Source organism: Vulpes lagopus, chromosome 10 (assembly GCF_018345385.1).
Source record: "Vulpes lagopus strain Blue_001 chromosome 10, ASM1834538v1, whole genome shotgun sequence".
In the NCBI taxonomy this organism is placed as follows: Eukaryota; Metazoa; Chordata; class Mammalia; order Carnivora; family Canidae; genus Vulpes; species Vulpes lagopus.
In genome coordinates this window covers 102,112,530-102,139,660 of record NC_054833.1, presented here as the reverse complement: position 1 = coordinate 102,139,660, position 27,131 = coordinate 102,112,530, and the positions used below count along the sequence as shown (strand labels likewise).

Genomic DNA, 27,131 nt, shown 5'->3' with positions numbered 1-27,131 from the left:
CTGGGTGATGTGTCAATGTACATTTCATTGTAACAAATTAACTACTGTGGTAGGGGATGTTGATAGTGGAGGAGACTGCATGTGCAGGGGCAAATGGTGTACGGACTTTCTTCTCAAATTTTGCTGTGAACATAAAACTGCCCGAGAGGAAAAAAAAAAAAAAGACAAAAGCAGCTAGTTGTAGTGTGTGATATATTTGTGGCCAATTTTATTTTTTTAAGATTTTATTTTTAAGTACTCTATACCCAGCATGGGGCTCGAATCCATGATCCTAAAATTGAGAGTTACATGCTCCATGGACTGAGCCAGCCAAGCTCCCCTGGTCAATTTTATTAAAAAACAAACAAACAAACAAAAAACCCATAAAGGTATGAACTTAATGATGGCTGTCTTTGAAGAATTAGAGATGACATTTTTTTTAATACATTTTAAAAAATTTACATACAGTTATCATAGATTACCTGTGTTATTTTTAAAAGCCGGGTTTTTGTATTTAGGGGGAGGAGGTGGTTGTAATTCATAACCCTTTCTGGGGTAAACGAACAGTTCAGTAGCGGGATTATCGCCTCCGCCAGGGATTATTTTGCTCAGCCTCACGCTACCGGCGCCACTAGGCGAAGACTTTCCTGAGAGTCCCTAGAGCAAGAACACACCCCCGCCGCCGCCAAGACTTATGGGAAATGTAGTCCTGAAGTCCCGTAAGCCACCCCTCAGAGGACCCTGGGACGGCGAGCAGCCCTTGCATCTGCGCATGTGCAATGCTGCGAGCGCGCCGGTGGCTGCCCTTCCCCCACCTCCTGCCGCGAGTGGGTGACAGGGCCCCGGTCTCCGCGCGTCTTCACCGACACGCGCCGTGACCCGGCCTGGCACTGAGCCACAAGTGGAGGCCGTGCCCCTCCAGGTATGAGGGGGCCCGCCACGCAGCTCCGCGGGGCCTGGGGGCCGCGGGGAAGGAGATGAGGGATGGGCTCCTGTCCGCGCGGGGTGGGAGCCCAAACTTCGGCTGCTCGCAGGCGGCGGTGACCCTCGGGGCGGCGTCGGGGGCCGCCCGGCGCTGTCCTCGGCGCGGGGCTGGCGGGGCCAGCCTGGCCGGACGTGCGGGGGCGGAGACGGCGGCGGCGAGGGAGGGCGGCGGCGAGGGCTCGCCTTGCTCCCTTTGTCAGGAGAAGCGCCGCCGAACGGCCGCCGGGGTCTCCTGCCGCGCGGGAGCGAGTCCGGAAGCCCGAGCGGGCGCGCGCGTGGCCAGGCCCCGAGGGCGCGGGGCCCGGCCGGGGGCGGGGCCGGGGCCGGACACACCTGGCGGCGCCCGGAAGCCGCGCGTGGCGTCCGCGAGCCTCGCCAGGTGCAGCGCGGAGTGAGAGCCCCGGCAAGTTACCTGACGCACACGGCGTGCCAAGTGACGGCGCTGACCTCCTTGCAAAACCCTCTTCAGCCAGGTCTTCGTCTAATCCTTACACCTCGCCTGGGACGCCGCCAGCATCTCAGTTGCAGCTGTAGAAGACCCGAGGCTCAGAGGGCGGAACACCCGACAGCACACGGCCAGCCACTTTGTGCGAACGGCACGTGTTTTTCCATGTGCCTTTTGATTTCGCTCCCGGGTAGTTTTGCCCTGCAGGCGTTTTGAATTTCTCTATAGTTAGTTTACTCTTCCTTTTTTATGACGTCCAGAAGCCTTCACCACTTTGAGATTTTGCAAGTTGACTTATGATTTCCCACTGGTACTTTAGAATCAGTTATAGTTTTAAAAAAAATTCTGTCTATATTTTTATTATGATCCTATTAATGGCTGCATTTAACATGGGGCAGTGGACACCTTTATGATGTTGGGTCTTACTGTAGGCCTTACCAGTGTTCAGGTCCTGTTTTGTTTTGTCCCCCTTAACAGCACTTTATAATCTTATTTTCAGAAATTTGTCATTTTTCTCTGCTTTATTCATATGTATTTTATTGCTATTTAAGATGTAATCATTTTCCCATTTCATATTTTTTCTCGTTTTTTGTTGATATTTTCTACTGTTCTTATTTTGTATATTTGGGATTTCTCCCCCCTTTTTGTTTTTGCCTCTTTAATTAGTGTGGCTGATGGTTATTTTCATTAAAGAATAACTCTTTAATATCTATAGCATCTGTAGTAGTGACTCTTCCATCATTTTTGATATTAATAATTGGTGTTCTCCATTTTTTTTTCCTTCCTTTTGGTCAGTTTGACTAGAGGTTTTTCAGTATTACTGATCTTTTCAAATAACTTTTGGTTTTATTGAATTTCTCTGTTGTTTTTCTGTCTTGAGTTTTATTGATTTCTATGCTTTATTATTTCCTTCCTTATGCTTGCTTTGGGTTTAACTTTTTCTGATTTCTCAAGGTGGAAGCTGAGGTCATTGATTAAAATCTTCTTTTCTGATATAGTTTAATGCAACGTTTATAGTTACAGTTAATATAGTTAATAGTTTAATGCTGTATTACTACTTTGCTATATCCCTCCAAGTTTGATATGTTGTGCTTTCATTTCCATGAATTCAGTCCTATGCTTTTTGAAGCTTTCTTTGTGACTTTTCATCCCCTTGGTTATTTAGAAGTCTGTTTAATTTCCAAATATTTGGAAGGAAGGAATTTCCATTTCTTAATTGATTTCTAGTTTAATTCTGTTTAGGTCAAAGAATATACTGTGTTACAAATTTCAGTTCTTTAAAACTTCAGGTTTGTTTTCTGGCCAAAAATATGATCTATCTTAGGAATTTTTAATATGTACTTTAATGACTTGTGCTGTTGGTGGGCTCTTCTATAAGTATGAAATGGGTCAGAGTGGTTGATAGGGTGGTTCAATTCTTCTATACCTTACTGGTTTTCTACCTGTTCTGTTGCTCACTGAGAAAAGAGTAGTGAAGTCTCCAACCGTTATTGTGGATTTATCTATTTTTTCTCTTTTAGTTCTATCAATTTTTACTTCTTGTATTTTGAAGTTCTTTTGTTGGGTACATATACATTTAGGATTGTTCGGGTTTTTTTGTTTGTATTTTTTAAGATTTTATTTATTCACAAGAAACACAGAGAGAGGCAGAGACATAGGCAGAGGGAGAAGCAGGCTCCTTGTGGGGAACCTGATGTGGGATTCCATCCCAGGAGCCTGGGATCATGACCTGAGCCAAAGGCAGCCGCTCAACCACTGAGCCACCCAGCCCACATTTAGGATTGTTATGTCTCCTGGTCATTTGACACATTTATCAGGTGTTCCCTATCACAGTGACATTATGTAATATCACTAGCTGATAATATTTTGAAGTCTGCTTTGTTTGATATTAATGTAATAACTCTAGTATTCTTTTGAAAGTGTCTACAAATCATATCTTTTTCATCCTTTTACTTTTTAAAAGAAGATTTTATTCATTTAGAGAAATGGAGGGAGAGAGAAAGAGCATGTGGTAGGGAGAGGAGCAGGAGAGGGACTGAGCATGGAGCCCCATGCAGGGCTTGATCTCGAGACCCTGAGATCATGACCTGAGCCAAAAGTAAGATATACTTGACTGAGCCACCCAGGTGCCCCCACCCTTTTACTTTTGATCTAGCTATGTTTTTATGTTTCAAACTGCTTATAAATAGTTTGGCCTGGCTCCCCCCCCCCCCCCCCCAAAATTTGACGACCTCTATCATTTACTTGGTGTATTTATACCAACTATCAGTGTGGTTTGATTAAAATCTGCCATCTTGGGCAGCCCCGGTGGCGCAGCGGTTTGGCGCCACCTGCAGCCTGGGGTGTGATCCTGGAGACCTGGGATCGGTCCGGTGTCAGGCTCCCGGCATGGAGCCTGCTTCTCCCTCTCCCTCTGCCTGTGTCTATGAATAAATAAATAAAATCTAAAAAAAAAAAAAAAAAAAAAAATCTGCCATCTTGCTGGTTTTTCTACTTGTTCTATTTGGTCTTCATTCCTATTTTCTTTGTTTTCTGACTATTTTGGATTAGTCGGTACTTTTATGCTTTCATTTTTTAAAGATTTTATTTATTTTTTCATGAGAGAGAGAGAGGCAGAGACACAGGCAGAGGGAGAAGCAGGGTCATGCAGGGAGCCCAACGTGGGACTCGATCCTGGGTCTCCAGGATCAGGCCCTGGGCTGAAGGTGGTGCTAAACCGCTGAGCCACTGGAGCTGCCCCTGATTTCATTTTTTATCTCCAGTATTGGTTTATCATTTATACCTCTTATAAAAAATTTTTTTTGTGGTTGCTGTAGGGTTTACAATATACAGCTGGGGTTAATCACAGTGGACCTTTAAGTAATATTATATCATTTTATGTGTAATATAAGATCATTACAATAGTATATTTCTAATTTCATCATCCCATCTTTTGTGCTATTATCACGTATTTTACTTTTACATATGCCGTAAGCCTATAAAACTTTGCTGCTATTTTTTGACAAATCAGTTATCTTTTAGAGTGATTAAAAGTAAGAAAAACTTTCCTTTAGAGTCATCGTTATTTTAACCATTCCCAGAGATCTTTATTTCTTTATGTAGATCCAGGTTTTTGTCTGGTATCCTATTTCTTCAACCTGAAGAACTACTTTAAATATTTCTTGTAGTACAAGTCTACTGGTAATGAATTCTGGTTTTTGTTTCAGTTTTTGAAAGATATATTTGTTGGGTATAGAATACTGAATTAGTTGATAGTTGCCCCTCTCCCTTTTTTAAGTACTTTAAAGATGTCACTGCATTATCTTCTGGCTTGTACAATTTCTAATGAGAAATTGGCTATGACTCTTCATCTTGATCCTCTATATAATGTGTCAATTTTCTGGCTTCTTTTAAGACTTTCTATTTAACCTCAGTTTTCAATGGTTTGAATATGATGTGTTGCATATGATTTGGTTTGGTGTTTATCCTGTTTGAATAAATTATTTGAGCTTCTTGGACCTATAGTTTGATATCATTCCTTATTTTTGGAAAATTCTCAGTCAGTATGTCTTCAGATATTTTAAGATTTTATTCATTTATTCGTGAGAGACACAGAGAGAGGCAGAGACCTAGGCAGAGGGAGAAACCGCTTTCCCACAGGGAGCCGGATGCAGGACTCGATCCCAGGACCCTGAGATCACAACCTGAGCAGAAGGCAGACACACAACCACTGAGCCACCCAGGCATCCCGTCTTCAGATACTACTTCTGTCCCATTTTCTCTTTTCCTCTTGGGATTCCAACAACATGTTTGTTAGGCTGTTTGATATTGTACTATGGCCTTTGGATTCTGTTTATTTATTTTCATTCTACTTTGTATTTCATTTTGGGTAATTTCTTTTGACTTGTCTTCAGAATTACTGAAAATTTCCTCTGAGTCCACTATTGAACCTGTTGAAGATATTCTTTCAGCTCTGTTACTGTGCTGTCTTTTCTGTTTGATTTCTCAAACAGACTTTCTCTTTTCAAATTTCCCATTTGTTTATTCATGTTGTCCATCTCTTCCATTAAAGCTTTTAAAATATGAGTCATAATTGTTTTGTTTTAAATTCCTTGTCTGATAATTTCATCCATTGAAGCTTGTGTTGGTTGTTTTGTCTCTTGATAGTAGATTGTTTTAGTCTTGCCTTTCTGGTGTCTCATAATGTTTGATGGAAGGTGAGTGCTGACAGTATAATCCTTCCTGTCCCTTCTTTTTTTCAAAAAAGATTTATTTAGGGGTAACTGGATGGCTAAGACGATTAAGTGTCCAACTTTTGATTTTGGCTCAGGTTGTGATTGCAGGATCATGGGATTGGGCCCTGCATCAGGCTCTGTGCTCCGTGTGTAGTCTGCTTGAGATTCTCTCTCCCTCTGTACTTCTGGCTCATCCTCTCTTTTGCTCTAAAATAGATAAATAAATCTTTATAAAAAGGAGCCCAATGCAGGGCTCAATCCCAAGACTCTGAGATCATGATCTGAGCCAAAATCAAGAGTTGGCTGCTCAGCTAACTGAGCCACCAGGTGCCCTCTCTTTGTCTCTTCTGAAAAGGCAAGGGACTATCCTAGTAGTTGGTGTTTTCCTAAATCATGTGTAAGGATCTGTAAAAAAGTCATTGTAGGGGTTCCCAGGCAGGTCAGATCATTAATAAAAATATCTTCCTTTTTTTTTCTCTTCCAGTTCTGCTTTCATAGTTCTCAGCCTTCCCCTAAAAACTGCAAAAAATGAACAAATCCCAGGTGAGTTGATTGTTTTTCCCAACTTTATTTTTTAGTGCATCTGAGGAAGTTTATAAAGACCCAGAAAATGAAATAGAAAGGCATAGATGACTGAAACTCAAGGAAACATAATAAGAATGATTGATCAATACCAGAAGCCAAAAAGCAAACCAAGTTAATTGCCTTGAATTATGAGTATCATCTCCTTGGTTTTCTGGTATTAGGTCTGAATAAACTTTATGGATCTTCATATAGATGGCATTTTGGACATCCTCAGAAACAATGGGTTTATCAGTTTGTGTCTGGTTATTTTATATAGCATTCTTCATTGTAAATACAGGGTTTTGTGTGTATTTTATTTTTTCAATCAAATTAGCATAATGCCAGAGAACTCAGTAAATCTTTGGATATGTATTTAAATTCTCCCCCAAATTCCACAAGTAACCACTGTCATTACTTTCTTGAGTAGCTTTCCAGAGTTTATATGTACATATTTATACAAGTACAAATATAGGTTATTTGAGATAGCATATTAATCATGCTGATTTGTTTTATGTGTTTTGTTTTTAATTAAAAGACTTCATTTTTTTAGAGGAGTTTTGAGTTTACAGAATATGTGAGCAAAAAGTACAGAGTTCCCATATACTCCTTCACTCTTTCCACCCAGTTAACCCTGTTATTAACATCTTGCATTGCTGTGGAACACTTGTTACAATTCATGAGCCAATATGGACGCTTTAACTAAAATCTGTATTTACATTATGTTTTTTTCTTGATATTGTACATTCTATGGATTTTGACAAATATATAACATGTATCCACCACTATAGTTTCCTGCCCTAAAAATCCCCTGTGCTCCATCTGTTCATCCTCCTCTCCCTCTCCTGAGCCCTTGGAAACCAGTGATTTTTTTTTTTTTTTTTTTTTTTACCAGTGATCTTTTTACTGTGCACATAGTTTTGCCTTCTCCAGAATGTCATATAGTTGGAGTCCTACAGTATATAACCATCAGTTTCTTTCACTTAGAAATGTGCATGTGAAGTTCCTATATATCTTTTCATGGCTTGATAGATCATTTCTTTTTACCACCAAATGATATTCTGTTATATGGATATACCGCCATTTATTTATCTATTCACCTATTGAATAGTTGCTTCCAGGTTTTGACAGTTATGATACCTGCTACAGACAGTCCTGTGCAGGAGATAAAATAATTTGAGAGAATACTAAGGAGTGTAATGGCTAGATTATATGGTAAGAGTATGTTTAGTTTTGTAAGAAACTGCCAGAGTGTCTTTCAAAGTGTCTGTGCCATTTTGCATTCTCACCATCAGTGAATGAGAGTTCCTGTTGCTCCATACACTTGTCAGCATTTGGTGCTGTCAGTGTTGTAGATTTTGGCCATTCTGATAGGTGCATAGCAGTATTTCATTCTAACTTACAATTCCTTTATGACATGTTGAGCATCTTTTCATATGTTTATTTGCCATCTGTATATTTTATTTGATGAGGTGTCTGTGAGGTCTCTTTGGCCCATTTTTAAATCAGGCTGTTTACTTTCATATTGTTGATTTTTAAGAATTCTTCTATATATTTTGGATACCAGTCCTTTATCAGTTACCTATTTTGCAAAGATTTTCTCCCTGTGGCTTGTCTTTTCATTCTCTTGATTTTATATTTTTATCACTGAATAACATATCTGAAGACTTTACATATCAGAACATAGGGTTTCCTCAATTTTTTTTTATTGTGTAATGTAGCATATATACAGAAGGGTATTTAGAGCATTGTAATACTCTATACACAGTATAACAATGTGTATAACAGAGGCACCTGGGTGTCTCAGTAGTTGAGTGTCTGCCTTTGGCTCAGGTCGTGATCCCAGGGTCCTGGGATCAAGTCCCACATCAGGCTTCCCACAAGGAGCCTGCTTCTCCCTCTGCCTATGTCTCTGCCTCTCTCTGTGTGTTTCTCATGAATAAATAAATAAAATATTTTTTAAAAAGAACCCAACAATGTGTATAACAAATATGTATATCTTAAAGAGTAATAGTAAAATGGGCACCCATGTATCATACCCAAATTAAGAAATAGAACATTCTCTGGGGCACCTGGGTAGCTTTAGTCGGTTAAGCATCTGCCTTCGGCTCAGGGCATGATCCCAGGGTCCTGGAATTGAGCCCAGAGTTGGGCTCCCTGCTTAGCAGGGAGCCTGCTTCTCCCCCTCAGTCTGCCCACTCCCAATATGTGAGCGCATGGGCTCTCTCTCTCTCTCTCTCAAATAAATAACATCTTACAAAAAAAAAAAAAAAAAAAGAAGGGATGCCTGGGTGGCTCAGAAGTTTAGCACCTGCCTTCGGCCCAGGGCATAATGGAGTCTTAGGATAGAGTCCCACATTGGGCTCCCTGCATGGAGCCTGCTTCTCCCTCTGCCTTTGTCTCTGCCTCTCTGTCTCTGTGTCTTTTCATGAATAAATAAATAAAATATTTTTTAAAAAATAAGAAATGTTCCCTGTTCTTTATGGTACATTCTCTGATTCAGTCTTCCTAGTACTAGCCACTATCTTGACATTTTTGTGAATTACTATCCTTTCTTTAAAGATTTTACCACTTATCTATATCCCTAATCAATATAAAATTCAATTTTGAGAAACTATAACTGGAATTTATATTACCTTGTTTTGCATAGTTTTCTGTCTGATTGGTGGAGTTTTTTCTTTTTCTTCCAGACATTAAGATCTAAAGATACTGTTTTATGCACCCATGTTCCCTCGGCTAAGACTTGGGTGTTTTTTGTTTTGGGGGGGTTTAAAATTTTTTTTATTTAAATTCAATTAATATATAGTGTATTATCAGTTACTGAGGTAGAGTTCAGTGACTCAACAGTTGCATATAACACTCTGCTCATGATATAACATGCCCTCCTTATTGACCATCACCCAGTTATTCCATCCCCCTACCTACTTTCTCTCCAATAACCCTGTTTTTTTTCCCATAGTTAGGAGTCTCTTATGGTTTGTCTCCCCCTCTGATTTCATCTTATTTTTTCCTCCCTTTTCCTATGATCCTCTGTTTTGTTTCTTAAATTTCACGTATGAGTGAAATCATATAATTGTCTTTCCTGATTGACTTATTTCACTTAGCATAATACCCTCTAGTTCCATCCACATCATTGCAAATGGTAAAATTTCAGGTTTTTTGATGGCTGAGTAATATTCCATTGTATATATCTACCACATCTTCTTCATATGTTCATCTATTGATGGACATCTGGGCTCTTTCCATAGCTTGGCTATTGTGGACATTACTGCTATAAACATTGGGATGCAGGTGCCCCTTCAGATCACTACATTTATATTCTTTGAGGTTTTTTTAATCATTTTTTTTCAAATTACATCAGCCAGTATTTGCTAAAGAGATGTAACCACTTGTGTTATTAGTGATAGTCTGAAATGATATGGCCTTACTGGGGAACAGTGTGGCAAAAATTATCAAGTAAGCGTAAGTCTAGTTGTGTCTAGAAATTTTGCTGTTAATGAATAAAGGCTTCTAAGAGAAGATGAGCTGAATAGAATTTCTGAGTCATAGTCTGGCTTCAGCTTTTCTGAGAGTTTCTAAAAATCCCATTTGGAGAAGTCATTGGCAAGGTCATGAGAAACATAGGAAAACATAGGGCTCATGGGATTGGGCCATCTGGCAGGGTCAAAGTATGGATCAGGTATTGAATTTCTGGTAGAAATATAATTAGAGCAAGTGGGTTGCTCTGTATTCTTTGCTTCTTAGCTCATTGGTCAACTGCCAACTCTCAGGAGTAGATCAAAGCAGAACACAAGAAGTGAGTGTCCTTACCTGATCCAAGGCATCCTAGATCAGCACATGTTCCAAACAAGTCAAACCGAGTACAGATAAGAATCTGAGCCAGGCTTACCCAGGCATCCTGCCCTCAGGTTAAAAAGGTGGTATAATACAGTTGGCATCTTGTTTATGACAGCCCTCAAGATGCCTGCTTTTGAATTACACTATTCCAAACTATATGACAAGCAGTTTGGAATCAGTAGAGAATCACTGTCATCCTGCAGTCTCTTTCATTCTTCTCCTAGGGATTTCCTTCAGCTCTGTTATTGTTTGCCTCTTCCCATGTCTTTGTCTTATTTGGGTTACTTTTGTTTTATTGGAGTACGTTCTCCAGTATCTTCTTAAGAAAGGGTATGTAAGGGATCCCTGGGTGGCGCAGCGGTTTGGCGCCTGCCTTTGGCCCAGGGCGCGATCCTGGGGACCTGGGATCGAATCCCACGTCGGGCTCCCAGTGCATGGAGCCTGCTTCTCCCTCTGCCTGTGTCTCTGCCTCTCTCTCTCTGTGTGTGACTATCATTAAAAAAAAAAAAAAAAAAAAAGTATGTAAGAGAGATTTTTTTTTAGACTTTGCATTTCTGAAAATGTCTTCATTCTGTTGTGATACTTGCTTGATAGATAGTATGAATGTGTATGTGTCCATTCATTGCTCTAGTTCTGTCTGGTTTTGCTTGATGTAATTTGAAGCTGTGTTATTGAGTGCATGTGCGTTTATTATTCTGTTTTCCTGATGGATTTATCTTTCTATCATTTTGGAATGCCTGTCTTTATCTGTGGTTATATAAATACAGCCATACTTACCTTTTTATGATTAGTGCTTTTGTGGTGTATTTTTAAAGTGGTTTCTGTAGGGATTACAGCTTATATACTTTACTAATCACCTAGATCACCTTGAATTATTATTATAGTACCTCAGTATGATCCAGGAACATGATATTGCAGTGAATTCTTGAAGCTTTTATCTCTATATATGCTTTTAGTTTACCTTTTTTTTTAAAGATTTATTTATTTATTCATTCATTCATTCATGATAGACATAGAGAGAGAGAGAGAGAGAGAGAGGCAGAGAGACAGGCAGAGGGAGAAGCAGGCTCCATGCAGGGAGCCCGACATGGGATTCGATCCCGGGACTCCAGGATCACGTCCTGGGCCAAAGGCAGGCGCCAAACTGCTGAGCCACCCAGGGATCCCCTAGTTTGCCTTTTTTTAAAAAAATATTTTATTTATTCATGAGAGACACAACACAGAGACAGAGAGAGGCAGAGACACAGGCAGAAGAAGAAGCAGGCTCCATGCAGGGAGCCCAACGTGGGACTCAATCCCGGGTCTCCAGGATCACACTCTGGGCTGAAGGTGTACTTAACCGCTGAGCCACCCAGGCTGCCCTTTAGTTTACCTTTTTTTTTTTTTAAAAAAGATTTCTTTATTCATGAGAGACACAGATGGGGGGGGGGGGGGCAGAGATGCAGGCAGAGGGAGAAGCAGGCTCCACACAAGGAGTCCAATGCGGGACCCAGTCCCGGATCCTGGGATCACAACCTGATTCGAAATCAGCCACCCAACCACTGAGCCACCCAGGCATCCGTAGTTTACCTTTTTTAAAAAAGATTTTATTGGGATCCCTGGGTGGCGCAGCGGTTTGGCGCCTGCCTTTGGCCCAGGGCGCGATCCTGGAGACCCGGGATCGAATCCCACATCGGGCTCCCGGTGCATGGAGCCTGCTTCTCCCTCCGCCTGTGTCTCTGCCTCTCTCTCTCTCTCTCTCTCTCTCTCTCTGTGTGACTATCATAAATTAAAAAAAAAATAATAAAAATAAAAAAAAAAATAAAAAAGATTTTATTTATTCATTTGAGAGAGCACATAAGTGGAGGGGAGAGGCAGAGGGAGAAGGAAACTCCTCACTGAGCAGGGACCCCAACTTGGGTTTGATCCCAGGACCCAGAGATCATGACCCCAGCCGAAGGCAGACACCCAACCATTTGAGCCACCCAGACACCCTTGTTTTACTTTTGTTTTTAAAGATTTTATATATTTATTAGAGAGACAGAGCATGTACATGCATCAGCAGGGGGGAGAGGAAGAAGCAGACTCCTCATTGCATAGGGAACCCAGTGTGTGGCTCAATACCGGAACCCTGGGATCATGACCAGAGCCGAAGGCAGACACTTAAATGACTGAACTACCCAGATGTCCCTACCTTTATTTTGAAAAATATTTTAACCAGTAGTACTTTAAACTTTTTGGGCATATCACATTTCTTATGTTTTGGGTTTTCCTCCATTTTTTTTTCCTCTCTGTTTTAACTTGAAAATATTTTTATTGGCTTGTTTTCTTTTTTTTTTCTTTTTCTTTTTTTTATTTTTATGATAGGCACACAGTGAGAGAGAGAGAGAGAGAGAGAGAGGCAGAGACTCAGGCAGAGGGAGAAGCAGGCTCCATGCACCGGGAGCCCAACGTGGGATTCGATCCTGGGTCTCCAGGATCGCGCCCTGGGCCAAAGGCAGGCGCCAAACCGCTGCGCCACCCAGGGATCCCTATTGGCTTGTTTTCAAGTCCATTCTTGTTTTCTCCTGTGTCTAGTCTTCTATTAAAGTCTATACTGTGAGTTCTTAATTTTAGTTAAAAACTATATTTTGCAGGGGTGCCTGGGTGGCTCAGTCAGTTAAGTGTCTGCCTTCCACTCAAGTGTGATTCCAGGGTCCTGGGATCCAGCCCCACGTTGGGCTTCCTACTTATGGGGGAGTCTGCTTCTCCATCTCCCTCTGTCTTGTCCCCCCAACTCACGTGCATGCTCTCTCTCTCTGTGTCTCAAATAAATGATCTTTTTATTTAAAAAATATATTTTGCAGTTCTGTATGTCCATCTGCTTCCTTTTTGTAGATTCTAGTTCTTTGTTGAAATATTCCCATATTTTTATATGCATTATCCATCTTTTTCTCTGTATTTTTTTTTCTATTAGGTAAACTATACCCGCAATGTGGGGCTTGAACTCATGACCCCAAGATCAAGAGTCACATGCTCTACCAACTGAGCCAGCCAGGCACCCCTTTCTGTATTCTTTTACATACTGCTTTACAGTTAATCTGAAGGTTTTTTTTTTTTTTAAGATTTTTTTAAGATTTTATTTATTTATTCATGAGAGACACACAGAGAGAGAGACAGGGACACAGGCAGAGGGAGAAGCAGGCCCCACACAGGGAGCAGGATGTGATCCTGGGACTCCAGGATCACGCCCTGGGCCGAAGGCAGGCGCTAAACCGCTGAGCCACCCAGGGATCCCCAGAAGTCTTATGCAGTAACTGTAATCAGTGGATTATCTCTGCATATAGACTGTTGACTGTTCATCTCTCATCTCCCCCCCCCCCCTTTTCATCTCTCCCCCCCCCCCTTTTTAAAAAAAAAGCATCACTGCTTTTTTGGTGTTCCATATGTCTAGTAATTTTTGTTTATATGCTGGACACAAGTATGACACATAACAAAATATGTTAAATTTTGTTTTGCCAACAACTTGTCTACCAGAACAAAACTATTGCCATCTGCTATTTCTCCTAGAGACTTGCCCTACCTGCACATATTAGGAACCAGCCAAAGATCTGAGGTGAATTTTAGAGCCCCTTCTCTGTGTCTTCTTTATCTTCATTACCTTGCCTCCAAATCTCAGTTGCTTTGCAGACCCAAATGCTAATTTTTCTTTTTTCTTTTTTTTTTAATTTTAATTTTAATTTTAATTTTAATTTTAATTTTAATTTTAATTTTAATTTTAATTTATGATAGTCACAGAGAGAGAGAGAGAGAGAGGCAGAGACACAGGCAGAGGGAGAAGCAGGCTCCATGCACTGGGAGCCTGACGTGGACTCGATCCCGGGTCTCCAGGATCGTATCCCGGGCCAAAGGCAGGCGCTAAACCACTGCGCCACCCAGGGATCCCTAATTTTTATTTTTTCAATGTAGCAGCAGTGCCATTTGCTGCTTAGGTTCTATTTCTCTGTGCTACCATTTAGAAATACCTTTAGGGAGGTTTTTGCTGTATATAGAATTCAAGATTGATTTTTCAGCACTTTTATCATCATTGTGGATGTAGGGTTCCCTCATGTTCACTGTCCTTTCAATAATTATAGTCCTGCAATGGTTGCTCTCCTGTGCCTGCAAATTGTTTTATATATTTGTCCAGCTTTTATTGTTTTTCTCTTTCAGAATTTCAAAGTGATTGCTTTTTAGTGTTGTAGGCATGAAGTCCAAAGGCCTTTCTACTTACCAGAATGTGACCTTTCAGTTCTCTACTGAAACTAGTAGGCTTTCCTCTTTGTATTCAGGATTGTAAAATTTTCTGATTGTTTTTTAATTCCTGTTTGCAGCATGGTAGTTTATATTTTTTCTCACCTTTGTTTGATTTTGTAAAGTGTGAAAATGCAGAGAAATACAAATAAAATTGTATTATGTTGAGCTATATGAAAGTCCCTCTGTCCCTCCCCCACTAAAATAAATAAACCTTAAAAAAATTATCTAAGGGTCTTAACCTTTTATTAAATGTTTATTTGGGGCAGCCCGGGTGGCTCAGTGGTTTAGCGCACCTTCAGCCCAGGGCCTGATACTGGAGACCCAGGATCGAGTCCCACATCAGGCTCCCTGCATGGAGCCTGCTTCTCCCTCTGCCTGTGTCTCTGTCTCTCTCTGTCTCTCTCTCTCTGTGTGTCTCTCATGAATAAATAAAATCTCTAATACATAAATAAATAAATGTTTATTCTTTTTTTTTTTTTTTAAGATTTCATTTATTTGATAGTAAGCCAGGGAACACAGGTGGGGGGAACAGCAGAGAGAGTGAGAGAAGCAGGCTTTTCTTTCTCTTGGCACGTTTAGCACTTTTCTTCCTCTACTGGTCTGTCAAAATATATTTCCATTTTTTTTTTAAGATTTTTACATATTTATTTTAGAGAGTGAAGGGGATGGGAAGAGGGAGAGGGAGAAAGAGAATTTTAAACAGACTCCATGCGGAGCCCAACCAAGAGTTGGATGCTTAACCAGCTGAGCCATCAAGGCACCCCTATTTCCATTCTTTTAACGATTTAGCTTACTCTTTTGTTGTTTATATTTTAAACAAAGTTTAAAAAGTTAATCACAATTTATATTTTCCTTCCAAACACAATATTTTCCTATTTTCCCTCTGCTACAATTGCTGGAATCCTAAAATTAGTTTCAGCTAACTATTTAATACCTTCTTCCCATACCCCATATATACTTATTTTAACAACATATTTTGCTGACTTTTTTGCTCCCTGATGTTTTTTGCATCCAACTGACTCTTCTTTATGGTTCATATCATTCAATAGTAGTAAATAAAAATAGCTAACACTTACCTGACATTTATTATTTAGTAGCTACCATTTTTTTTAAGATTGTATTTATTTATTTGAGAGAGAGAGAGAGATCACAAGCAGGAAGGAGGAAGAGAAGGAGAAGCAGACTCCTCACTGAGCAAGAAGCCTGATATGGGGCTTGATCCTAAAACCCTGAGATCATGACCTGACCCAAAGGCAGGTGCTTAACCCACTGAGCCACCCAGGTGCCTAGTAGCCATCATTTTAAATCAGGTTGTTGAACTTATGCCCGTGAGCCAAATGGCCTTCTGCTTTCTTTGGTATGGCCCACAGCTTAAGAGTGTTTTTTACATTTTTAATGGCTAGTAAAAAAAAATCAAAAGAATAGTATTTCATGGTGTGAAAATTATGAGATTCACATTTCAGTGTCCATAAATCAAGTTTTATTGGAACATAGCCATGCCCATTTATTTACATATTTTTTATGGCGGCTGTCTCCATACAATGACAGACTTTATTGGTTATAGTTGGGACTGCATGTGGTCTGCAGAATCAAAAACATTTACTGCTTGGCCCTTTATAGAAAGTTTGCCAACTCATTTTCTAGTATCTTCATCACTTTAAAGATACTCTGTTATTTTCTGGTTTACATTGTTTCTGTTGAAAAGTCAGCTGTCAGTTTTATTGTGCCTTTGTAGGCAGTGCATCTTTTTTCCTCTGGGATTTTTAGCAGTTGTATAGTGTATATAAGTGTGTTTTTCTTTGTATTTGTTCTTTTTGGGGTTAATGGTGTTTGATGGTCTGATGTGTGAGCTGTTTTGGAAAATTCTAAGCCATTGTCTCCATGTAGTTTCCTTGCATTTTGCCTCGTGCTGGGACTCCCAACTACAAGTATATTATGCCTTTTTATTTTTTATTTATTTTTTAAAATATTATTTATTGGGATCCCTGGGTGGCGCAGCGGTTTAGCGCCTGCCTTTGGCCCAGGGAGCGATCCTGGAGACCCGGGATCGAATCCCACGTTGGGCTCCCGGTACATGGAGCCTGCTTCTCCCTCTGCCTGTGTCTCTGCCTCTCTCTCTGTGTGTGACTATCATTTAAAAAAAAAAAAAAAAGATTATTTATTCATTCATGAGAGACAGAGAGAGAGAGAGGCAGAGAGACACAGGTAGAGAGAGAAGCAGGCTTCATGCAGGGAGCCCGACTTAGGACTCGATCCCGGGGCTCCAGGATCAGGCCCTGGACCAAAGGCAGCGCTAAATCACTGAGCCACCCGGGCTGCCCCATATTATGCCTTTTTAGTTTAAAACCATGTGCCTTTTAGTCTCTTTGATGTGTTCCCATCCTTTGTTCTTTCTCAGTTTCAGTCTCCGTTCCTTACTGACCTATCCAGTTTTCAAGTCATCTTTTTAAGGTGTGTTTAACCTGCTGTTAAATCCAGTTACATATTTTAAAAATATGTTTTCTAATATTCTTTCTTTCCTGCTTAGTTTTACTCTGTGCTGTTCCTTTCTTTTGTGAGAGGTTATGTGGCCCATGACTTTTTTTTTTTTTAAGATTTCATTTATTTATTCATGAGAGACACAGAGAGGCAGAGACCTAGGTAGAGGGAGAAGCAGGCTCCCTATGGGGAGCTGGATGAAAAACTCAATCCCAGGACCCCAGGATCCCAGGATCACGCTTTGAGCCAAAGGCAGACACAACCACTGAGCCACCCAGGTGCCCTTGTGACCCATGACTTATGCCTGGGTGATGACAAGTCACATTGTTTGTCTCTACGTACGTTATGCTGACAATGTGGAGGTGATTTCACTTTTACTTCATGAATGGAGTGATCATATCTTGGGTGATGAAAAGCTTAACCACTAGTAAAACTGATATCCAGATACAAATGAAATTGTCAAGTACAAATAAAGCTAGAATTGATCTAGTAACATATAGATTAAAACTGAATAAAGGGCAGCCCAGGTGGCTCAGCGGTTTAGTGCTGACTTCAGCCCAGGGTGTGATCCTGGAGACCCGGGATCAAGTCCCGCATTGGGCTCCCTGCATGGAGCCTGCTTCTCTCTCTGCCTGTGTCTCTGCCTCTCTCTCTCTCTCTCTCTCTCTCTGTGTTTCTCATGAATAAATAAATAATCTTTTTAAAAAAACTGAATAAAAAGCATTTTTAATGAGGAGACAAGCATATTGGAGCATGCATGACATCTTAGAGAAATGAGCCATATATTAGGATTTAGCAAATATTACCAAAATCTTTACATAATCTGGGGATCTCTGGGTGGCTCAGTGGTTTGGCGCCTGCCTTTGGCCCAGGGCGTGACCCTGAGGTCCCAGGATCGGGTCCTGCATGGAGCCTGCTTCTCCCTCTGCCTATGTCTCTGTCTCTCTCTCTGTGTGTGTCTTTCATGAATAGATGAATAAAATCTTTAAAAAAAAAAAATCTTTACATAATCTGAGTATGAACAGTACAGATACTATATTATTTTGGCTGGCTACTTAGGATGTTGCTATAGGAATTATGTGGCATGTCTCCAGGAAGAAGAAAATAATGAAAAATAAAACTGAATACTCCATTCAGTTTAGCATTATTTTATTTGTTTGTGCCTAACATACTAATGTACTTTGTGCTAACAGGAATATAAAGATGAACAAGATACAATTTCTAGTCTAAAAAATTTTATCAGGACGCCTGGGTGACTCACTTGTTGGGCATCTGCCTTCAGCTCAGGTCATGACCCCAGGACCTGGGATCGAGTCTCACATAGGATAGGGCTCCTTGTGGGGCGCCTGCTTCTCCTTCTGCCTGTGTTTCTGCCTCTCTCTGTGTCTCTCATGAATAAATAAAATCTTAAAAATTATCTAGTGGGGGAAGTGGAAGGAATAAGGCACATTTAACAAAAGAAAGCAAGGTAAAATTGCCACAAGAAATATAAAATATCCCTGGGTTTAAAACTGAGCAGAAACTCAAAATATGAAAGGATCACACCTAAGTAATCTAGAATGTGATCTTCCTGGAAAGATCTTTCAGAGAGGAGAGCCATGGGAAAGAGGGTTGGAAAAGAAATTTGAATGATGTTGAATACTGAGATAGTTATTTATTAGTTTTCAGTATCTACTCAAGGTATCATATACTAGAGCTACTCTTTAGAAAAATGATGTTAGTTTTAGAATATAAGGTAGATGAGAATAAGAGGAGACAGAAAATAAGAGGAGGCTTTTGTAATAATTGGGGTGGCAGTGGAAACAGTAAACAGATGAAAGACTTGAGGGGTTCTCTAGCTTGCCTATAAGGGGAAGATTGGTCTTGCTTTTTGTGTCCCTAGTACTTAATTTAGTCCCTTGGAAATTTCCTAGTGATCTTGTTTTTTGAACTATAACTTTAGAAGCGATCTGATAATAGTAATAAATATTTACTACTGAGAAAATGTTGATTCTCTGATTGTTGACCCTCCATGGCCTTAATCTCAGGTATGACCCACGACCTACATTCTCTACTTTCATGCCAAGTGGCTAAAAAATCCTAGAAGATGTCATGAAATAATGCTGATTAAGCTACTTGCAAATTTGTGGAGTATAACTAGGTCATTTGTAATACTCAGACCTTTATGTCCTTTGTTTTCTTAAAATTTTTCTCAAGGCTTGGAGTTATGAATGGGAGATGCTGAGAAGTCAGTAGGGCAAGGGTTTTAAAGATGGTGACAAGTGTAATCTAGATTTTGGAGATATGGAATCTTACATGGACAGTGAGAGTTGGGAAGAATCACAAAGGCCTAAGGAATCAAAGGTCATAACTGAAGATGAAAGATTATAGATTCAGAATAGAGAAAATGTGAATAGGTTAAAGAAAATTCTTGTACTCAAAAGTGAAGTTGAGGCAACAGTTTAGATATGTAGAAAGCCCCTAGCATGAGATTGTTTAACTTATTCTTTTTTTTGCTTTACAGTGTTGTGAAAGCAATACACACTCAGTGGAAACTGTACTTGGAATTTTGAACTTTGCCTGGGCAAACACTATGTGGTAGGATATTCTTGTAATGGTGGGCAGTGGCAGCAAACCACAGCTCCCACTCAGCCACATGATCAAGAGGGTAAACAACCAGTAGACTTAAAACCATTCTATACCATACAGCTATTCTGTTTATCATTTCAGTATAGATTTAAATAGATTATATGAAATATTCAACACTTTATTGTAAAATAGGCTTAGAGTTGAGTGATTTGCGCACATGTCCGCTAATGTCAATGTTCTGAGCACATTTAAGGTAGGCTAAGCAGAGCTACAATGTTTAGTGGGTTAGGTGTACTAAATGCATTTTCAACTTAAGATATTTTCACAATTATGGTTTATCAGGGTGTAACCCCATCATAAGTTAAGATCTAACAGTCTGAAGAGTTGAGGAAGGAGTATTAAAAAATAGTCTGCTCTGGATGTGAAATATCTACTCTACTTGGGGCATAGGCTTTCTACCCAGAACACCAAATTCATTCCAGATGGAAAATATACTGTCTTGACAAAAGTCTTTCAAGTCAGTCATGCTTTATATCACTTTTAATGCTCTTGGATCATAATTATGTTTCATCCAACAATTTTTTGAGTTGTTTGTATAGAGTATGGAAGAATAACACTGAGAAAAAAAAAACAAAATAGTTTCACATTTGATGTTGGAGTCATTTCTAAATTATTGTAGTCAAAGTTAATTTATTTGAGTCAAAGTAATGTGCCACAGGTTTATCCTCCTTGTTGGTCTGGCAGCCATACAAAATTTCTTATTGTACTAAGAACTTTGGTCAAGTGGATGTAGATGAATAAAATCCATGTAGCTGGGCAGCCCCGGTGGCTCAGCAGTTTAGTGCCGCCTTCAGTCCAGGGCCTGATCCTGGAGACCCTGGATCGAGTCCCACGTCAGGCTCCCTGCATGGAGCCTGCTTCTCCCTCTGCCTGTGTTTCTGCCTCTCTCTCTCTCTCTCTCTCTCTCTCTCTCTCTCTGTCTCTGTCTCTCATGAATAAATAAATAAAATCTTAAAAAAAAAAATCCATGTAGCCACCATTCAGGCCAAGAAATAGATATTAGCCAGGATTCTTGAAGCTCTTGTGAAATCCTCCCTGTGTGGCTGGAATTAGTTCATTTCCATTGCTTTATAGGACTCAGTTGCTTTAATATACCATAGGATATTAATCTATTATTGATAAACATTTGTTTTTCCAGCTTTGGGCTCTTAATGTAAAATGTGTGAACATTTTTAAAAAATTTTTTGAGGTATAATGACGTAGAATTATTAGTTTCATATGTGCAGTGTAATGACTCAATATATATTGCTAAATGATCACCACAGTGATTCTGATAAACATCCATTACTATACACATTAGTTTTTTTTCCTTGTGATGAGAGTTTAGCAACTTTCACATTTGCAGTACTGTATTGTTAATTGTAGTCACTGTGCTGCACATTACATCACCACATCTTTGCTTATAATTGGACGTTTGTATCTTTTTAACAAACCCTCTTCCCCCATTTTGCCGACTCCCCACCCTCCACTCTGGCATCCAGTCTGTTCTCTGTATTCATGAGCTTGGTTATTTTGGGGTTGTTCTAGATTCCACATATAGGTGAAATGATACAGTATTTGTCTTTCTCTGACTTATTTCGCTTAGCATGATAGCCTCAAGATCCGTCCATGTTGTCACAAGTGACCACAAATTTTCTTTTTTACCTGAGTAATAGTCCATTGTGCTTGCCACATTTCCTTTTCCATTCGTCATTGGACACTTAGGTTGTTTCCATATCTTGGCTATCATAAATAAGGCTGCAGCGAATATGGGAGTGCATAGATCTTTTCAAGTTAGTTTTTGTTTTCTTTGGATAAATACCAGAAGTGGAATTGCTGGGTCATGTGATAGTTGTGTTTTTTGAGGTGGCTTCATACTGTATTCCTTAGTGGCTATACCAGTTTACCTTTCCACCATTTACCTTTCCACCAACAGTCCACAAGAGTTCCCTTTTCTCCACATCCTCGCCAACATTTCTTATCTTTTTGATAAGAGCCATTCTAACAGATATGAGGTAATCGATTAGTGATGGGTTGAGCAATCTTCTCATGTACCTGTTGGCCATATATAGGTCTTCTTTGGGAAAATGTCTGTTCAGATCTACCCATTTTTTAATTGGATTGTTTTGCTATTGAGCCGTGAGTTCTTTGTAGATTTTGGATGTTAACCCCGTATCAGATGATTTGCAAGTATTTTATTCCATTCAGTAGGTTGCCTTTTCCTTATATTGATGGTTTCCTTTCTGTGCAGAACACTTTTAGCTTGATATAGGTCCACTTTTTTATTTCTGCCTATCATTTTTATCACTTGGATATGGTAGAGTTCTGTTTATGCCTGACATTTTGTCTTATAATTAGAAGTTCATATTTTGCCTTTAAATATTCAGAGCTTTAATTGACTCTTTAATACTGTCTGGTTTGATACCACAAAAACACCAGAGCACCATCTCTGCCCTGGTAACACTAAATACTGCATATTTATGTATTAATCTCCATATATACATTTTCAGAGAACACTGTTTTATAATCTTAGATGCTTGTCAGCTATGATAGTGCCAGAGGTATAGGGGAATCTAAATAAATGCTTTAACTATTATAAAAAATATTTTTGGAAACATGAAACCTTGAAGATGTATAACTGGTATTCTATATAAATTTTCATGGTGAATGAATGTTTTATAACAAGGTAAGAATAAGTTTTCCCATATCCTTTCTACATCACCAAATGTTGATCATTTCAGAATGAATAGCAATATGCCATTTCAGGGATCTGTTTCATTCACGGATGTGACTGTGGACTTCACTCAGGAGGAATGGGAGCAACTGGACCCCTCACAGAGGATCCTGTACATGGATGTGATGCTGGAGAATTATAGCAACTTACTGTCAGTGGGTAAGGACAGCTTTCGGGTGTAGTTCAGTGTTTGCCTATGATTTATGTACTTCCTGCATTAACCAAAAATTCTGAGCTTCTGAATTACAAGGTAGTTTTGGCCTTGAGCTTCAGTTGTTAAAGCTGAGCAATAAGGAAGAACTTGAGAGTCTGCACTCTTTATTTTAGGGATTTCAGAAGTCAAAGCAGTTAGAAGCTATGTTCCAGTAGCAAGTTCTCTGATATTATCAAACCAGATATAATTTTCAAGCATCAGGAAGAGGTATAGATAGCATATTAAGAATTGCAAGTTCACAACTTTCTAGGGAAGATGGTGAAAGAGGGAAGGAGAACCAGAAGCCAATGGAAATGATAGCCTAGGGATTATGAATGGGTTGAAATATTTCAAATTTTTTTTAAAAGATTTTATCTATTTGAGAGTGCATACCCACTCGCGAGAGTGCAAGCAGCGGGGAGGGGCAGAGGAAGTAGACTCCCTGCTGAGCAAGGAGCCCAATGTGGGGCGCGATCCCAGGACCATGACTGAGCTGAAGGCAGATGCTTAACTGACTGAGCCACCTTGGTACCCCTAAAATATTTTTTAAGAATCAATTTTTCAGATCTCCAAACCTTCAGTGATGGCCAAACTGGATGACCTATATTCCTCAGGTCTCAGAATCATATCCCTAAAGTATCAGTCTTACATTTTTCCTTTCACATTTGGCATTTGTCTACCTGTCTTAAGCCTTTGTGATTAGTTGTGCTCTTTCATTTGTATTCTCTGCTTGCCAGAATGGTGACTTTGATATTTTAGGTCATGAAATTGGCTTAACAACCTTAAGGAAAATACAGATTATACACACACACACTTATTTTTTTTTTTAGTGTGGGGTGATATTGTCCTAAACACAAATGGCAGCAAGATCACAAGAGTCAGGAATAATCAGGAACACATAGATGAAAATAAAGGTTATTAAAGGTCAAGGGTTGGGTAAATTTCCTTCAAATAAAAGCAGGGACAAGATTGGTTTAAGAAGAAATGGAACATATTAGAAAAATATTGTAGTAGAAAAAAGTAGTAAAATGTTTCTGTCAAAAGGCTCTTGGACCCTTGATTAATTTTCTGTTTCCCACAAAATAGTTCTGGGTCTTGACATCCATTTGCAAAAGTCAGACTTTAGAGATTTGGATCTTTGCAATAGGATCAGCTCTGCAGACCTGTGAGAAGTGTTGGCTTTAGGAAGTTGTGTGGCAGAGAGGAGCAGACCACAGTAATTCAGAGCTTGAGGGATAGTTGCTCAACTCAGATCTGCCTTGGCTTTTTTCTCTTAAAGAAAAGGAGATGAAGATGTTAAGACTTTTTAATTTATTTATGAGACACAGAGAGAGAGAGGCAGACACACAGGCAGAAGAGGTAGGCTCCGTGCAGGAAGCCCAATGTGGGACTTAATCCCGGGTCTCCAGGATCACACCCTGGGCTGAAGGCGATGCTAAACCGCTGAGCCACCCGGGCTGCCCCAACTCCTTATTTTCTTGATCCGTGCTGTTTGGTGTCCTTAAGGATAATTTTGAATCTCCTTCCCACATCATGTTTGCTGCCTTTTGTTTTTATTTCACCTTCTAGGGTCATTTTGTAATCTAGCAATGCTACTTGTGTCCATTGTCCGTTTCCATTTCTTTTTCAAAGTTTAAGAATTAGGCAAAATTTCCATTAGAGACTTAAAAAAAAAAAGATTTTATTTATTTATTCATGAAAGACACACAGAGAGAGAGAGAGAGAGAGAGAGGCAGAGACATAGGCAGAAGGAGAAGCAGGCTCCCTGCAAGGAGCCCGACGGCGGTGTTGAGCCACCCAGGCATTGGAGACTTTTTAATACTGGAAGACCAAATCCTACCTAAAGAGGCAGCCCCCCGATGGAACATTTGTGGAGATTTCACATTCTCTAACATTATAGGGAAGGGGCTGACAGATCATATTTTGTGTGCTCTTTCCTAGAGGTGTGGAAGGCTGACGACCAGATGGAGAGGGACCACAGCAACCCAGATGAGCAGGCGAGACCATTTATCATCTTTAAAAACCAAACCCCAATTGAGGAAAGAGGGAATCTCTTTGGAAAAACATTTAATCTGAGCACAGATTTTGTTTCTTTAAGGCAAGTACCCTATAAATATGACTTATATGAAAAAACTTTGAAATCAAATTCAGACTTACTTAATAGTAATAGAAGCTATATAAGAAAGAGAGCTGATGAGTGTAATGGATTTGGAAAAGCACTCCTCTATCTGAAGCAAGAGAAAACCCATAATGGATTAGAATACTCTGAATATAATAAAAGTGGGAAAGTCTTTAAAGAATCCATTTTTAAACATCAGAAAATAAGAAATTTGGTCCAACCTTTTATTTGTAATTACTGTGACAAGGCTTTCTCCTTTAAGTCACTACTCATTAGTCACAAGAGAATACACACTGGAGAGAAACCTTATGAATGTAATGTGTGTAAGAAAACTTTCTCCCATAAGGCAAACCTCATCAAACATCAAAGAATTCATACAGGGGAGAAACCCTTTGAATGTATTGAATGCGGAAAAGCTTTCACGCACCAGTCAAACCTCATTGTACACCAGAGAGCACACATGGAGAAGAAGCCCTATGAATGCAGTGATTGCGGCAAGACATTTGCCCAGAAATTTGAACTTACTACACACCAGAGAATTCATACAGGAGAACGACCCTATGAGTGTAACGAATGTGCAAAAACCTTCTTTAAGAAATCAAACCTCATCATACATCAGAAAATTCACACGGGGGAGAAACGCTACGAGTGCAGTGAATGTGGAAAGTCCTTTATCCAGAACTCACAACTCATTATACATATGAGAACTCATACGGGAGAAAAACCCTACGAATGTACTGAATGTGGCAAAACATTCAGCCAGAGGTCAACCCTTAGATTGCATTTGCGAATCCATACAGGAGAGAAACCGTATGAGTGTTCGGAATGTGGGAAGGCCTTCAGCAGGAAGTCCCGACTCAGTGTCCATCAGAGAGTTCACATGAGGGAAAAGCCCTGAGACTGCAGCCAGCTGGAACTGTGGGAAACCCTTCCACCCTAACCCTTCCCGTTGGGGAAAAACTGCACAAAGGTACTGACAGAACGTACAAGTTCACAGTGAGATACAATCTACCAAATCAAAAAACACGTAAAAACAGGGTCCCCTAAGAACAATGTTATACCCAAAGTTAGATATGATGCCCAGCTAAGGAATATATATCAGCATATATCCAATTGTAAATAGACATGCTTAGTTGTATTACAGTGAATTACTCAAGAATGAAATATTCTGAGCAGCAGCATTAAGGATCGGTACCTTAGGAATTTAGTGGTTGTGTGTGATCCTATCTTAGATCCACACATGTAAATTTAACACTCTCATTGGGAGTTTGAAATCCTTGTCCTCTTATAATTGGGACATGAATAAGATTTTCCATGCTAAACATGTGTTTTTCAGTACCTTTCCAAGCCAGTATGCATTCCACAGGAAATAGGTAACAGAGTTTCAGTGGCATGTTGCATATGTTTTCTCCTATTGCTCGTTGGCATAGAGAGTCGGTCCAACCAACATTATTCAGCTGCCTCTTCAATAAACAGAAGACAAAGTTGAAGTTTTAGCTTGTTTCTGGGGTTGCTAGAAGCATTATTCATATAAATATGTACGTGAGAGAGAATTAAGAGGAGATCTAGAGACAGACCACTGTGGGCCGTCTCTCCATAGGCACCACAGCTGAAGAGTGCGCCCCATCTCTAGTGCGCAGTTACTTTGCGGTGGGGTGTTTACATACAAATGCATGTCTTTTAACATTGTATAACCCAGAAATTACTTGTACTTTTATTTGCGTGTTTCCCTATTTCTCTTAATATTTTACAAATTGTCTTACAAAAAGTAGAATATGTATGTGGTTCACAAATGTTACATTTTAGAGACTTTAGAGAAAAAATTTAAACTGTCAGTAAATGTCTTAATGCTTTTTTAAGTGTCCATGTGCACAACCCACTTTAGAAATGCATTTTTGCCCCATTCTGTGTAAAGGAGGCATTTCCACTCCCTGAGTTTCACGGTCATCAACCAGAAGCATCTCCCTTTGGAACTTAAGTATAAGTTAAGCCTTTCCTTTAAAGGTTCACACATTAAAGGTTATAAGTTAGACTTTTCAGCTATCTCTCCATATGTTTAACAACCTAAAAAAAGCTTTTTGCATAACTCAGAGGCAAAGTATTGATTTCAGATTCCCAAGTTTCTCTCCTGATCAGTCATAAATCACACACTAGATTTGTCACTGGCAACTATAACTGGCCTTTTTTCTTCCTTGCTTCTGAATGTCATTGATGTGCTGTGACTATATATGAATATGAGTGACCTGAACAGATTTACCAGAACATCTATGTCCAGTAAGTCTTTGTCTTTCCAAATTGTCATCTTGTCTACTACCAAGCAAGGAAGCAGGGGAAAAGATTCATCTCATACACTGCTGTTAGAAATGTGTAAAGTATAACTCTTCTAACATTAAGAATACACATACCCTTCAATCCAGGAGTCTCACTCCTGGGAATCTATCCCTAAGAAAAAATAAAGTGCCAGTATTTAAGATTATATGTTTATCAATGTATATTGTATTTTTTGATAAAGACAAAAACAATGTGAATGACCATCAGTAAGAGAATGAATAAACCTCAGTAAAAATATACCATGCTGGATGGCATTCCATGGAAAAGAATGTAGGAGCAAATGCCTCCAGGTCAGATGAGAAGAGGGAGAGGGAAGGGGAGAGAAGGAAGTTTATGTGTGTACACCACATTTTTAAAATAAAGATCTAAGAACATTATGCGTATTTGTATGATTT

The 27,131-nt window shown here is 39.7% G+C and overlaps 1 protein-coding gene across 9 annotated transcripts; it reads left to right on the top strand.

Moving 5' to 3' along the window:
• The first annotated feature begins 515 nt into the window (after positions 1-515).
• On the top strand, positions 516-27,131 carry ZFP1 (ZFP1 zinc finger protein). 9 transcript variants are annotated; one of them, XM_041772561.1, is made up of 5 exons: positions 517-901; positions 1,433-1,559; positions 6,107-6,165; positions 22,101-22,252; positions 24,228-27,131. In XM_041772561.1, exons 4-5 carry the CDS (start codon positions 22,102-22,104, stop codon positions 25,301-25,303), a joined length of 1,227 nt encoding a protein of 408 aa, XP_041628495.1. In that variant the 5' UTR covers positions 517-901; positions 1,433-1,559; positions 6,107-6,165; position 22,101; the 3' UTR covers positions 25,304-27,131. The 9 variants fall into 9 exon arrangements, with proteins under 9 accessions (XP_041628498.1, XP_041628495.1, XP_041628493.1 ...); XM_041772568.1 differs by lacking the exon at positions 1,433-1,559 and adding an exon at positions 19,256-19,329 and having other exon boundaries at positions 518-901; positions 22,126-22,252; XM_041772564.1 differs by lacking the exon at positions 1,433-1,559 and having other exon boundaries at positions 516-901; positions 22,168-22,252.